Raw genomic sequence first — 14,453 nt, forward strand, 5'->3', positions numbered from 1 at the left:
ACTTGATTACCTTCTAACCTTTAGAAAGATCTCATAGATCTGTGAAAGTTTCACTGAAAATCAGGCTTTCTTTTAATAGCCATTTTACTGAGCCTTTTTATTGAACAGGCCAGCACTTCAGAGCATTTAACATAAATAACATTTAATATGAGTTTTGACGCCTGCCATGTACAAATGAAAGACAGAGGAGCCTACATTTATGGTACAAAAAGTTTATTTAGTAACAGCTTTGTAAACATTTGAGGTAAATGAACATTTACATCAACTTGTTCTTATAAAATTGAATACACAAGGCACTTCTCTTAAGACAGCATTGAAACAGGCTGCTGTTCTGAGCATATGTAGGTGGTTCATTTCCCTGATTGGTCAGAATAATCAGCTCTGCTAGAGAAAATCAGTTCAAGAAGTTCAAGAAATGAGTGTTTTCTGAGAATAATGGGCTGCAACTAAGTACACTACAAATGGATCGAGATAGGAAAGAGCTGGCTGGCTGGCCAATTCAAATTCAGATGAATAAAAATTCTATAATGCACAAAGTTCAAATTTTCTGCGGTCCTTTCAGGCCACCTCAACAGTCCTAAAATAAAACATGGGAAACGTGTATATTTCTTATACTCTACAAGTGCTGTTTTATAAATTACATTTGATGTTATTTAAGTGGAATAATACTGCCATCAACACATCGACTTTTACCATTAAGACATTTTCCTTTAAGGATCAAAAATATTTCCTCCTTTCTATCAATGTAAGAATTATTCAACAGTGTCTTTTGCCTAAATGTGCAAATCTTCAACTATTTCCTAAAATGTAAACTTTAAGAGCCAAAAAATGACAAAATAACACACTTTCGTTTTTTGGATACATTAAAACGGCAGAAAATAAATAACATACATCTGTAAATACTGTGATCTGATAAAAGCAATGGTAATACTGTCCTAAGCGCAAACTCTGTGTGATGGAGCAATGTACCATTTCTATTTCAGGGCTGTCTGTCTCTTTAAATGGATTGCAGAAATATAGACCTGATAATAAAAGTGATGTACATTGGGTTTGAATGGGTCTCAACAACAGTATTGTAAAGGTTTAAAAAAAAAAAAAATGTTGTGCTGTCAAGTTGATATGAGTTGTGATGTTTACAGAAGGCATGTTTTATACAACAGCAGTGAAAATGAGGGCCTCACAATAACCTGAAACTGGACCAAAGAGAGAAAAAAATGGGGGATAAACTCCATATCAGCATAAGACACTTGCAGCATCGTTTTATGTCCATTTTGAAGTAACTACTTTTTGGCAAGCACGAACTGACTTCAGAAAAGCAATGTTTTTGATAACTGTTTTTGTACTCATTCTCAACCAATTGCTTACATTTTTAGAAAATGCTCAAACTTTTTGAAATAAAAACCATTATGGATTTCAAATGTCACATATAATGAGAGTTAGTACTCCCATCATCTGATTAACTACTTCAAAAGTGATCATGTATTCCTGATGGCAAGATTGGACATGGTCATATATCAAAACTCTCAAATCCAACAGAGGAGCAGGATGTGAACTTCAGATCATGGGATTGAAAAAAAGAAAAAAGAAACTTGGTCCAGAGAATACACAAGCTATATGAATTAAAACTCTGCACCATTCAGCAGTACAACAGTTATCTAAATATATCACTTGCCTCATGCTCAACCTATGCTCATTTTTCAGTGTATGGATGACCTTTTCTCTGTGATGCATTAAAGTTTGCCACTTTTATCAGGCAATGTGCTTTTTACTTTTTTCTTCCTCAAACTTTTGATTTCTCTTTACAGTGAGGAAATGCAGAGACAGATGCTGGAACAACAAAGAGAACATTTTTTAATTGGGTGTTCATGAAGTTGACAACATCTTTCTTTGATTACTTCAACTACTCTATTTTCCCCCATTTGTCTCATATCCTATTCAGGTCTTCAAAAATGTGACCCTGCCTGTGAAAACCCAGCTCAAGGCATTTTTTGTGATTTACTGTTTTCTACATAAAATCATCCTTCATAAAGATGTAAAGTACATTCTGTGAAATAACCTTTATATCTTTAATATTGACAGAGTAAGGCCATGTCAAAGATAGAAATCATTGTGAAATTAATTGTTGAAATCAAACTTTGGTGCTTGTTATCTCATAATTAAATTTTGAAAATTTCACAGACGGGGTCACAAATACTTTTAAAAATAATAATAAATGAGATTATGTCATTGTCTACTCAATACTCAGAGTGTATCTACGTTGTACTTTAAGTGTATTTTTGCTTATTTGTAACCTTTATTATTGTACTGCAAACTTTTTATATTTGGTTACTTTATATACTTAATAAATTGAACAGGCTGAATGGAAATTTTTAAATTAAGGCCTTTTCATAAGAGTAATTTAAGTGACATTTGTTTAATGAGTCATTGAGATTCTGGTGTAACATAATCTGCATCAGATGTGCTGCTCCATTCAGCTACTGCATAACACTAACCAGCATTCAGAAGCCATAAGAGATGACTAAACTCTTTGTAATTTTACATTGCAAAATGGAATAAATAATGAATGGAATTAACGTTTTGGTTCCAGCAATCTGCCTCTTTCTTCCTCTTGTTTTTTGGTATATTTTTTTGTGTTTTTTTCCACAAAAACCTATGCTTTGCAGTGGAGAGCCACTACACCGCCAAATCATTGGGCCTCGCTCTCGCGCTGCTGGCTTTACTAGCTCTGCTCAGTCGTCGAGCATCAGTGAAAGTGACGGGCGGCTCGTGCATCTCCACTGTGGTGGTGACGTGCCCCTCTTCCGGCCCGGCACTCGAACCACCGCCAGGGGAGGTGGGGACACCAGTGTGCGGAGAGGCTTCTTTGGAGCGAGACGAGGAGGAGGAGGAAGGGGAGGGGGAGGCGGCGTTCATCTCCCGAGTCTGCTGCTCGGTGGCCAGGTTGGCCCAGTTCTGCTTGGCAGCAAGCCTGTGGTTGTTGTTGCTAATGTAGAATGGCGAGGAATCCTCCAGCTCCTCGCGCAGAGGGTCCATCTTGAACTCGGCCGTCGAGGGCGCCGACACAGGCTGGAGGAACGCTCTGCCACCTACTGCCACCTCCGTGTAGTCTGGCAGGTAGCTGAGGGTGGCAGGCGCAGTTCTTAAAGACTCGGCCTCCGCTTCGTCTGCATCGGGCAATGACTCACGGTCGGGGGCAAACTCGTTGGTCATGCCCTGTTTGACCTTCTTCCATCCAAGGTGATAGATTTCTAACAAATTCAGCAAAAGGGACACGCAAGCCACCACAAGCATAAATATGATGAAGATGGTCTTTTCCGTGGGCCGGGAAATGAAGCAGTCCACTGTGTTGGGGCAGGGCCACCGTGCACACTTATACAGGGGCCGCAACTGGAAACCATAGAGGAAATACTGACCTAAAATGAACCCCACTTCAAACAGGGTCTTGAAAATGATGTTGAACACATAGGTGCGCAACAAGGCACCTCTAATACGGATTTTGCCATGCTCGTCTCTGATTGGCGGCTTCTCCTTTTTGCCGCCGCCGCCCCCACCCCGTCCACCAGACTCCCCTCCCCCTCCGTTTCTATACAGGAGTTCTTTCTCATCCTGGAGCCGACTGGCCTTTCGCAGCTCCTCCTCGCGCTCTTTCCGCTTCTCTTCCATTCGAACGATGTGCAGGACATGGCCCAGGTAGATGAGTGTCGGCGTGGACACAAAGATGATTTGGAGCACCCAGAAGCGGATGTGGGAGATGGGGAAGGCCTCGTCGTAGCAGACATTCTCGCAACCGGGTTGCTGCGTGTTGCAGGTGAAGTCTGACTGTTCGTCACCCCAGACCTCCTCGGCCGCAGCTCCCAACACCAGAATCCTAAAAATGAAGAGTACTGTCAGCCAGACTTTGCCGATCACAGTCGAGTGTTCCTGTGCATTCTCCAAGAGCCGTCCAAGAAAGCTCCAGTCACCCATGCTTCACGATTTCTAGCCTAGAGAGAAAGTACAGTCTGAGGGCAAGAGTGAGAGAGAGAGTGTGGAGTCAGGAGAGAGAAAGGGTTAAAAGGGAACAGAGAGAATTCATCAGTTAACAAAATAACGTTACACTGTACACGAGAAGTTTGGATCTTCTCTGGCCTGTACTGCCCATTCAGACAGGCACAGCTAAAGGTAAATTAATGTAAAAAAAAAAAAAAAAAAAAACACTCAGCCCTCATGAACTCACACAGCATTTCACGGTTCTGCATAAGATCCGAACGGTCAGTCCTGATGAAGAACTCCCCTGCACAACTTTACCAAACGACGTTTAGGAAAACCAAGCAAATCACCCTTGTCATTGATCACTGTAAATATCACATTAAAAAACAAAATGTTTGACATAAACTTATGTATTTTGTGACCCCTGGCTATTTAACTCTCTAACTGGCTGCTATGAACCTGGCATGCACAGTGTAAGCAAACTCTCTGGCTTGCTTTCTCTCCAGCCACTGACACACACACATACACTCGTACACACACTTTTTCACCACACTCATACACACGGTCTCTTTCTCTCCTGTTCGCTTCACTGGCCAGCAGGCATGTGCTGAGATCGACATTATAATGTTCAAAAACAGTTGAAAGCGTTGACTGGACAGTGACGTGTAGGACCCTGATAGAGCCAATTTCAGGACATCAAGGTGAAAAATGCAGTAAAATATGGAGACAGGGCACTGCATAAAACCAGGCCATTTTAATGTTGTGAATCTACACTCAGATCATGTCTACATTCATTTGTTCACAAAAATTGATGAATCCAGAAATGAGTGTCATCTTATAACCAAAGGATTTTGTTATTAATGAGCTCAAATAAACAAGAAGATTGAACTTGATGTAACAGAACAAGGTTGATATAGTATTGTCATTAGTAAACAAAGAACCCTAAAAGAGCAAAATATACAATAGCAAGAAAAACAATGTATTTACTTACTAAAATGATTTTGTATTGAGGGCGGCAAATCCATCGACTAAGGTTCTAAATCAAGTCTATGACCCTGAAAGAGAAAGTGCAAGTTACATAATAATAATAATAATAGAAAACAGTTGTTTATTAATTTATTTTACATTTAACTTGGTTTATTTTACATTTGTATATCTTTATATATCATAACTTTTTTATGTAACTAAAATAATTATTTATTTAAAATCCTTATACTAGTTTCATAGATATTAACAATTTTAGCCCTTTTATTTCATTTTTTAATTCCAATTAATTATGGTCTATCGTGGCTCATTTCTATCAAATTATCCTAAAAATCTTTTAGTCCCCAAACCAGGTATACTTTTCATTACAATTATTAAACTTGTTTGTTTATAATTATCAAATATCTCTAATACTTAGCGTCTTTGATCTATCAGCTAAGCATTTAATTACAAACTGCATCTGTTTATATAATTAGCTGATGATAGTAATTGTCCACTGTTCTCATTGTACATCCAGGTAAAACTGTCAGAGAGAGGCAGATTTTCTATTCTTTGCAGTGATTATGCGCTCATACCTGTCATCTCAAACAACAGCTCTTTTCTTGAAATGTGTCTAAATGATGTTGTCAGTAGAAACCATCCAAAACTGAAGTCTAAAGTTGATGGCCTTCCATTTAGCAAAAAGTCATATTAATTAATGTGGGATGTAAAAGGATAAAAGATTTGTAGACCTAACTTAAAGCATACCTTGACTGAAGTAGGCAAATTTATCTAAAGAAAGCAATATCCAGCGGCCACTGGTGCCACAGTTTGAGTGCGTTGAAAGCATACAGACCTCCCAAAGGTAGCAGGAGCCCTCCCCGCTCCCCCCGTTCCCAAATCCTGGCAGCACTGCCAGCTTACCAAACTCTTTTGAAAGTGGCAGGCCAACTTATTCATTCACAAAAGTTCTTCACACACAGACCCGAGGTCAAACTCTCGTAGAAAACCTAGTTTTTCATGGCAAACCGAGTGTGGTGACGGGGTCTCACCAAGCGCAGCTGTCTCCCGTTCCCAGCCATCGCTACTGTCACTTTGAGTGGTCATGCAAGAGTGCTGCGTTCAGAAAGTCATCGGCCAGTCAGGGCGCACGCCACGCCCCTGCCAACAGGGGTAAACTCATGCATTAACTATATAGTACTCCCAGCTTATAATTTTACATGAAGACAGATGCTTTATTTGACGTTATACCGCTTAATATTCTAATAATAATAATAAAAATAATAATGTTGGTAATGATTGTGATGATTATAATTATTTGAAATAATAATAATTATTATTATTATATGCTTGTACAGGCGGTGTTCCAAGAGTGTTGAGATTTCTAAGAACAGAATTTGGACGTTTCACTGATTGTATCACTCCGCGTTCCATTCAAGCAGTCTATCACCGATGCGTTGTTTGGCACTTTGATTCTGCTTTGGAAATATTTTCGTTAGCGGAGTAAAAATTTGTCAAAATAACCGCCCATATTGTGTCTAAAGTATAAGTTTCTTATTGTTAAATACTTGTTTATATAACCGTTTTACAATTGCTTAACATAGCCTAATAATAAATTCACCTGCCGCCAAATTACAGTTGTGCAGAGGCTCAGTTGCAATTTATTATTTTCCACTGCAGATACAGATAAGCTACTTCAGAATTTAGAATATTAGTTTATAGTAATTTAAGCAATTACAAAAAGCTGGTTTGTTGTAGTAAACTGGCAAAAAGACAAAAATGAGTCTAGTCAAATACTCTGGAATCTTTGCATGGGAAAATATCCAGTCATGCAGCAGGCCTTTCCTAAAATAGAATAGAAAGGCATGGGAATTACAATACTGACAAACAGCAAAGTAAGTTTTTTTTAATTTTTTTATTTAGATATCCATATAAAAGATAAGTTGTTAGCCAAAATTTCAAAGAAATGTACTTTTACAAACATGTGGCTATTAAAAAATGATTAGGTAGCTACAGCTCACTTTAGGAAACGGCAGAAGATTCCATCAATACCATGTGGTTTAATCACAGCCTTTAAAAAAAACTGGTCACCGCTGACTTGTAGAGCATCTCAGAGAGGAGAAAAACAAAGCAGAAGATAACGGACAGTTGACGAAGCGCGAGACCACGAGCTCTCTCACCTGTGTCAACAGGTGGACTGACTGACTCGGTGTCACAGTCTGGGCCGCTAGTAGCAACCTAACTAGGCACTGCGGTATGCTGATATAAAATCCCCGGTATGGGTCAATGCAACGGCACCTGGTGAAATTACTTAAAATTAAACACAGACTGCAGTTGTTGAAGACATTTAAATTGTGTGGTAAAATAAGCACATACAAAAACACAAATCCTGCTCAGCTCTGTAAATTATATAGCTAGTCAAAACTGTTGATTGGTAACAGAAAGAGCATGCGAGAAACTGCGTTTAAAATTAAGTAAACAAAGCCAAACGCAACCTTAAAAATAAGCATTTATGTACAATAAAAGATTGTGTAAATGATCCCTCAAAAAAGAACACTCAACTTTGTGCAAAGACGGTCTCTGAACTTCATTTATGTCGCTGTGACCACTAGGAGTCACTCTTGGTCTCCAACCCTGCTCCTGGAGAGCTACTGTCCTGCAGATTCCAGCTCCAGTCCCAATCAAACACACCTGAAGCAGTTAATCAAGATGTTCAGGGCTACTTGACAATTACAGACAGGTGTAATAAACCAAAGATTAAACTGAAATCTGCAGGATGGTAGCTCTTCAACAGCAAGGTTGGAGATCCCTGCACTAGAGAGTACTGTCTGTGAGGCTCTTGAGTAATTTGGAAAATGAAATTCAACAATATAGAACGTACGTACAGTGCCGTATCTACACCCTAATTGTCTTTTGGCTTGGTGGAGGAATGTCGGTGAGCGTGATTTGACCAAGTACAACATGTTCCTGGATCAACATCCTTAATCATTCCAATCAGCCAATCAGAATTGAGATATAACATTTCAGGAAATGTAAGTTTTAGGCTTACAATCAGGATTAGGTGTTTCTACACCCTTGTTAATCAGCTATCATTTCCCTCTGACTTTAGGAATAAATTATGGGTTAGATTTAGGGGTAGGGATTGGGTTAAATCTGTATTTTTGGATAGTAATGTTGATCCGGGCTGTTGTTTTCTCAGGGCAGGGTGTCAAAAACAAGGTACAAAACACACTAATTCTAACGCTCTAATGGCATGAGCGAAGTTAAAGGGGAGCTCTAATGCTGTTTCATGTATTCAGAGTTATTTACATTGAATTCTCATGCTGAGCATGGCCAAAGTTTAAAAAAATGATTTGGCGTATAAAAGAGTATTTTTGTGCCAAATACACACTTCCGGGTTTCTTACAAGTTTGGGAAAGTTTTTCTCGATCGTGGCTCTTCATTACGTAATATGAAGGGTGGAACTCCTTATGTGGGCACTTCTCCCAGAAGAGCGCGCCCGCGCACACACATCGACCAGAGCGAGAGCGCGCAAAGAACCAAGCAAAAGCTGCATCAAAGCGCACCCCGCCCATCAAATATAAATTCACGCAAAAAACACGATTCACACATCGCGGTAAACAATTTCACATGCATGAAACCTAAATTCACGTACACACAAAAAAAATTCACATGCGCAAAATAAAAGTTATATATTCAGCAAAATGCATTTCACAAAATGCAAAACACAATCGTAGATATAATCAACTGTGCACAAAAAACCTTTGGTTTAAAATGTAAGTGTCTGAATGTACAAATCGTCATTTACTACGAAACTCGGATTTGTGTGTTGTGTGTTTGAGACTTTCCTGGCAGAGCTCTCTCTCCCACGTTGGTCTGTCATACTCTTTAGCCAATCAGATGCAAGCTTACCATTCAAACATATCATAAGCCACCGAGAGTGCATTCAGAAGCTCGTAGGCAATCGGGGAGACATCAAGAGAGAAGCAAGCGTTACATTTGGATGCAATTAATCAGAATTTTACTTTGCTCACTCGGGAACTCCCCGCAGCGCCGTCTCTGCAATGGGCAGTTTCTCACAGCTACTAGTGTCAGACAGGTTGTGACGTCATCAAGCTTAGTTTGAGTCGTTTTTCTAAAAATAAAAATGGGCTCACTTGTCCTCAATTGAGTTCCAATTGGTTGCTGTGTCCATTTCTTTTACTGCTATGGGATTACTGATGTACATTGTTTGATAATCCATATTGAAAAGATGTGAGAATCGTGTCCTTGAATGCACTCTCAGTGGCTATAATATGATGGAATCTCGCATCTGATTGCTAAAGAGTACGACAGACCCACGTGGGAGAGAGCTCTGCCAGGAAAGTCAAAAACACACACACAAATCCGAGTGGATTCGTAGGAAATGACGATATAGACAGTAAGTTCAAAGGTTTTTGTGCTGCATCTAAATTGTGTTTTGCATTGTGAAATGTATTTTATGTATATGAATTGCTTTTTGTGAATCATGCACGTGAATTTTTTTTGCGTGTACGTGAATTAGGTTTCATGCATGTGAAATTGTGATGTGTGAATCGTGTTTTTTGCGTGAATTATATTTGAGACTAATCTGTCTCCATAGCCCACAGCATGCCTCCAGGAGCTTGGCAGTTTACAGAGAGAATCGGAAAGCTGTATCTTTCTTTTATAAATATGATAAAACTAAAGACTTTTTGGAGATATGAAGGATGCAATACTACTTTATAGATACTCAAGATTAACATGAGATTGGGTGAAACTGTGTGTGTTATGTCACCTTTAAAACACTATCATCACAAGCCTATTACCATGTTGGTAGAATTAGTCACTGGGTGTAGGGGTAATCTTAAACAGTCTTATCGGTCGGAGGGTCCGAAGCAGATAACAGCAATCTTGCGTTCTTTTCATTCTGTAAGTGTGCCATTTCTGTGGACATTTTATCTTGGTGAACAAAAGCGGGCCTTCCTTTGGCTCTGGCTGAGCACCTCAGTAATGCTTTGACAATCAGGTAGGCCAGTTCAGCCAGATTGAGCACAATGCAGATGGCAGAAGATCCCACCATGAAGATGGTGAAGACTTGCCTCCATCTCATCCATATATATAAAACAATAAAAATAATCATAAAATCACAAAATCTCACACTTCACAAGACGGGCCATATGAAACCCATCGTAGACATAATACAGAGCGTACATGAATCCGGCCTCGAAAAGGAGCCGGAAGAACAGGCTGGAGGTGTAGGTCCACCACAGCAGCCCGGTGATGGGTAGACGCCTCTTCTTCAGACTCTCCAGGTCGTCCCCTTTGGCACCGCCACCTCGGTTGGCCAAAAGTCTTTTCTTTACATTGCGTTTGCGATACGCCACATGCATAGTCACCAGCAAAGCCGGTGTAGACACAAAGATGAGCTGCAGGCACCAGAAACGGATGTGTGAGACTGGAAAGAAGTGGTCATAGCAGACATTTTTGCAGCCGGGCTGTTGTGTGTTACAGGTGAAGTCGGACTGCTCATCTCCCCAGACCGTTTCGGCGGCAATTACAAGGATGCAAATGCGGAAGATGAAGAGGACAGACAGCCAGATCTTTCCCAGGCTGGTGGAGTGTTTATTTACCCCTCCCAGCTGGGCATAAAGTGCTACCCAACTCATCCTGTCTGCTGTTGCTCTCAGCTCCTAACCATCGAAAAGAAAGAGACGAATTTAAGCAACTACATATAATATACATTTTAACTGAAAATTATTGACAAAAAAATTTCAACAACTGAGTTCAAATTTAAATTTCATATAATAAAAAAAAAAAAATTTTGTCAACTTCTGAGTTCAAATTTAAATTTCATATAATATATAGAATAGAATGTTTTTGAAAGACGTCTCTTATGCTCACCAAGGTTGATCAAAAAATACAGTAAAATAGATACAGCATATTACAATGATTTCTAAAGGATCATGTGACACTGAAAACTGGATGATGACTTCTGAAAATTCTGCTTTGCTATGACAGGAATAAATTACATTTTAAAATATATTACAAGATAATTTTTTTTTTAATTGTAATAGTTCACAATATATTTTACAGATGGTACAATACTGCACTAATTTACTGTATTTTTGGTCAAATTAATGCAGTAAGCATTAGAGACTTATTTAAAAAACATATATTACAAACTCAACCGTAGGGTAAGCTTTCATTTTCATTCCTCAAACTCCACAAACTATAATCTTGTCTTCAAAAAGACTCAACATACTGAATTGAAAATACCTTCATTAACATATATGAATAAATCCATTAATAATATTATTAGATTCATATTAAGATATCCTTCTTTCCCACTTATTTTGGTAACTTTGGTAATATTTGGTCGAAATTAACACGGAAGAATTATCACATAATATTGTCACTTAAAAAATATTGAAAATTCTGGCGGTTTTACAAAAGGAAGTTTACCTGTTAGCCTACAAAATGATTCAGATCAAATCCATGATATATATCCGCCCAGGTGAGTTAAAAATCAGTACTTTCACTTGCGGAGTTTCTTTGTGGTCTCGAGAGTGAGATGAAGTGATTTGACTGAGGACAGTGAGCGTAAGTCTAGTGCACCTGACATCGGGCGGAGTCGCAGCGTTCATTGGGTGGTTCTTGAACTCGAAGGCGTAAAAACTGGAACGTTCCTGGAATGCTTCGCCGCTTCAGCAGCGATCTCACAGTCGCGTCGCATCTCATAACTTTCACACTGTATAGTTATTTCATACACTATATACTATATAAATATTTCAGGTCACGAGTAAATAACACAGTGGAATAGAATGTTTTAGTCTAACTGTTCAGGTGCCACGAAACGTATGAAGTATGAAACGTAGGCCTATCTATTACTTGCATTAGATTAATACTGCAACTTAATGTAAGTAGAATAATTCAGTTAAGTTTAGACCCACTAATAAACTGTCTCTGCATTATTTCACAAAATATCAAGCCAAACAGTAGGCTAATAGCCTACATGAGCAAAACATAACACGTGTATTATTTTCTTTTTAATGTGATGTACTACACCAGTGTTTACTCTGCTAGGACACCTGGGTGAATGACGTCATGCACTAAAAATCACCACCTTGATACCAGTCAGTTATTTCAGCGTTCTGAAAAAAGCATTATTTGCATCTGACACTTGGTTTGAAATTTTATGACATTCATACATCTCAAGATAAGTGTACACATAATTATTGGGCTCAGCTTAGGTATAAAGAGATTAATTTATAAATGTCCAATGACGAAGTTACGAAAATTCCATTCACTTTCAATTGCGCATATTTTCCTTTTAATTGTAAATTTCACATTAAAGTGCTCTTTAGTCAATATTCTGTTGACTGGAAGGAAAATATTTAACACCAAGGACAACAATGGCTCAGAGGATCCATAACCACTTCCATTTAGTATCTCATGGACTAGCCTCATTTCTTCAGTTTAGCTATCCCATCAGCAGTTGATCTCTTCTCTCTCTCCTGGCTGTAAGGTTCACAATAACAACAGGGATCAACTCACAGATCTCCTAAAGTAGATGGTAAAATATTTCAGTTTATAATGATTACAATAACTATAATATGATATTGCATGCTATTACAAAACCAAATGCAGATATGAGTATTTAGGAAATCCGATTTAAGATTTCAAAAGCCAATGTCTCAAGAAATTTTCCAATTATTAATAATATAACTGATATTGCATACTTTTATAATTCTAGCTGCTGGCTAGTTCCAAGAGTGTTGAGATTTCTTAGAATTTGGACGTTTCACTGATTGTATCACTCCGCGTTCCATTCAAGCAGTCTATCACCGATGCGTTGTTTGGCACTTTGATTCTGCTTTGGAAATATTTTCGTTAGCGGAGTAAAAATATGTCAAAATAACCGCCCATATTGTGTCTAAAGTATAAGTTTCTTATTGTTAAATACTTGTTTATATAACCGTTTTACAATTGCTTAAAATAGCCTAATAATAAATTCACCTGCCGCCAAATTACAGTTGTGCAGAGGCTCAATTGCAATTTATTATTTTCCACTGCAGATACAGATAGGCTACTTCAGAATTTAAAATATTAGTTTATAGTAATTTAAGCAATTACAAAAAGCTGGTTGGTTGTAGTAAACTGGCAAAAAGACAAAAATGAGTCTAGTCAAATACTCTGGAATCTTTGCATGGGAAAATATCCAGTCATGCAGCAGGCCTTTCCTAAAATAGAATAGAAATGCATGGGAATTACAATACTGACAAACAGCAAAGTAAGTTTTTTTTTTATTTAGATATCCATATAAAAGATAAGTTGTTAGCCAAAATTTCAAAGAAATGTACTTTAACAAACATGTGGCTATCAAAAATGATTAGGTACAGCTCACTTTAGGAAACAGCAGAAGATTCCATCAATACCATGTGGTTTAATCACAGTCTTTAAAACAAAACTGGTTACCGCTGACTTGTAGAGCCTCTCAGAGAGGAGAAAAACAAAGCAGAAGATAACGGACAGTTGACGAAGCGCGAGACCACGAGCTCTCTCACCTGTGTCAACAGGTGGACTGACTGACTCGGTGTCACAGTCCGCGCCGCTAGTAACAACCTAACTAGGCACTGCGGTATGCTGATATAAAATCCCCGGTATGGGTCAATACAACGGCACCTAGTGAAATTACTTAAAACTAAACACAGATGAAGACATTTAAATTATGTGGCAAAATAAGCACACACAAAAACACAAATCCTGCTCACCTCTGTAAATCATATAGCTAGTCAAAACTGTTGATTGGTAACAGAAGGAGCATGCGAGAAACTGCGTTTAAAATGAAGTAAACAAAGCCAAACGCAACCTTAAAAATAAGCATTTATGTACAATAAAAGATTGTGTAAATGATCCCTCAAAAAAAGAACACAACTTTGTGCAAAGACGGTCTCTGAACTTCATTTATGTCGCTGTGACCACTAGGAGTCACTCTTGGTCTCCAACCCTGCTCCTGGAGAGCTACTGTCCTGCAGATTTCAGCTCCATCCCCAATCAAACACACCTGAAGCAGTTAATCAAGATGTTCAGGGCTACTTGATAATTACAGACAGGTGTGTTGAAGTAGGGTTGGAACTGAAGTCTGCAGGATGGTAGCTCTGCAGGAGCAGGGTTGGAGATCCCTGCACTAGAGAGTACTGTCTGTGAGGCTCTTGAGTAATTTGGAAAATGAAATTCAACAATATAGAACGTACGTACAGTGCCGTATCTACACCCTAATTGTCTTTTGGCTTGGTGGAGGAATGTCGGTGAGCGGGATTTGACCAAGTACAACATGTTCCTGGATCAACATCCTTAATCATTCCAATCAGCCAATCAGAATTGAGATATAACATTTCAGGAAATGTAAGTTTTAGGCTTACAATCAGAATTAGGTGTTTCTACACCCTTGTTAATCAGCTATCATTTCCCTCTTATTTTAGGAATAAATTATGGGTTAGATTTAGGGGTAGGGATTGGGT

At 38.6% G+C, this 14,453-nt stretch overlaps 1 protein-coding gene, 1 long non-coding RNA gene and 1 pseudogene across 8 annotated transcripts; all 3 read right to left on the reverse strand.

Moving 5' to 3' along the window:
• Positions 1–202: 202 nt before the first annotated feature.
• gja3 (gap junction protein, alpha 3) lies at positions 203–6,056 on the reverse strand. 7 transcript variants are annotated; one of them, XM_042731350.1, is made up of 3 exons: positions 5,985–6,054; positions 4,961–5,024; positions 203–4,001 (listed from the first exon to the last, which is right to left on the reverse strand). In XM_042731350.1, the coding sequence occupies exon 3, from the start codon at positions 3,964–3,966 to the stop codon at positions 2,674–2,676; it is 1,293 nt and encodes a 430-aa protein (XP_042587284.1). In that variant the 5' UTR covers positions 3,967–4,001; positions 4,961–5,024; positions 5,985–6,054; the 3' UTR covers positions 203–2,673. The 7 variants fall into 7 exon arrangements, with proteins under 7 accessions (XP_042587284.1, XP_042587286.1, XP_042587285.1 ...); XM_042731352.1 differs by having other exon boundaries at positions 5,701–6,053; XM_042731351.1 differs by having other exon boundaries at positions 203–4,334; positions 5,701–6,053.
• Positions 6,057–6,324: 268 nt separating this feature from the next.
• On the reverse strand, positions 6,325–7,670 carry LOC122138385. Its single transcript, XR_006155520.1, has 2 exons — positions 6,954–7,670; positions 6,325–6,777 (listed from the first exon to the last, which is right to left on the reverse strand). It is a non-coding gene; the product is annotated as an uncharacterized LOC122138385 (long non-coding RNA).
• Positions 7,671–9,559: 1,889 nt separating this feature from the next.
• Positions 9,560–10,598, reverse strand: LOC122138497 (annotated as a pseudogene).
• Positions 10,599–14,453: the final 3,855 nt, after the last annotated feature.

The sequence above is a fragment of the Cyprinus carpio genome, chromosome B9 (genome assembly GCF_018340385.1).
Source record: "Cyprinus carpio isolate SPL01 chromosome B9, ASM1834038v1, whole genome shotgun sequence".
Lineage (NCBI taxonomy): Eukaryota > Metazoa > Chordata > Actinopteri > Cypriniformes > Cyprinidae > Cyprinus > Cyprinus carpio.

Bases quoted from the DNA above. Each gene is read 5' to 3' on its own strand.
- gja3 (XM_042731349.1), bottom strand. From the start codon at position 3,966: ATGGGTGACTGGAGCTTTCTTGGACGGCTCTTGGAGAATGCACAGGAA.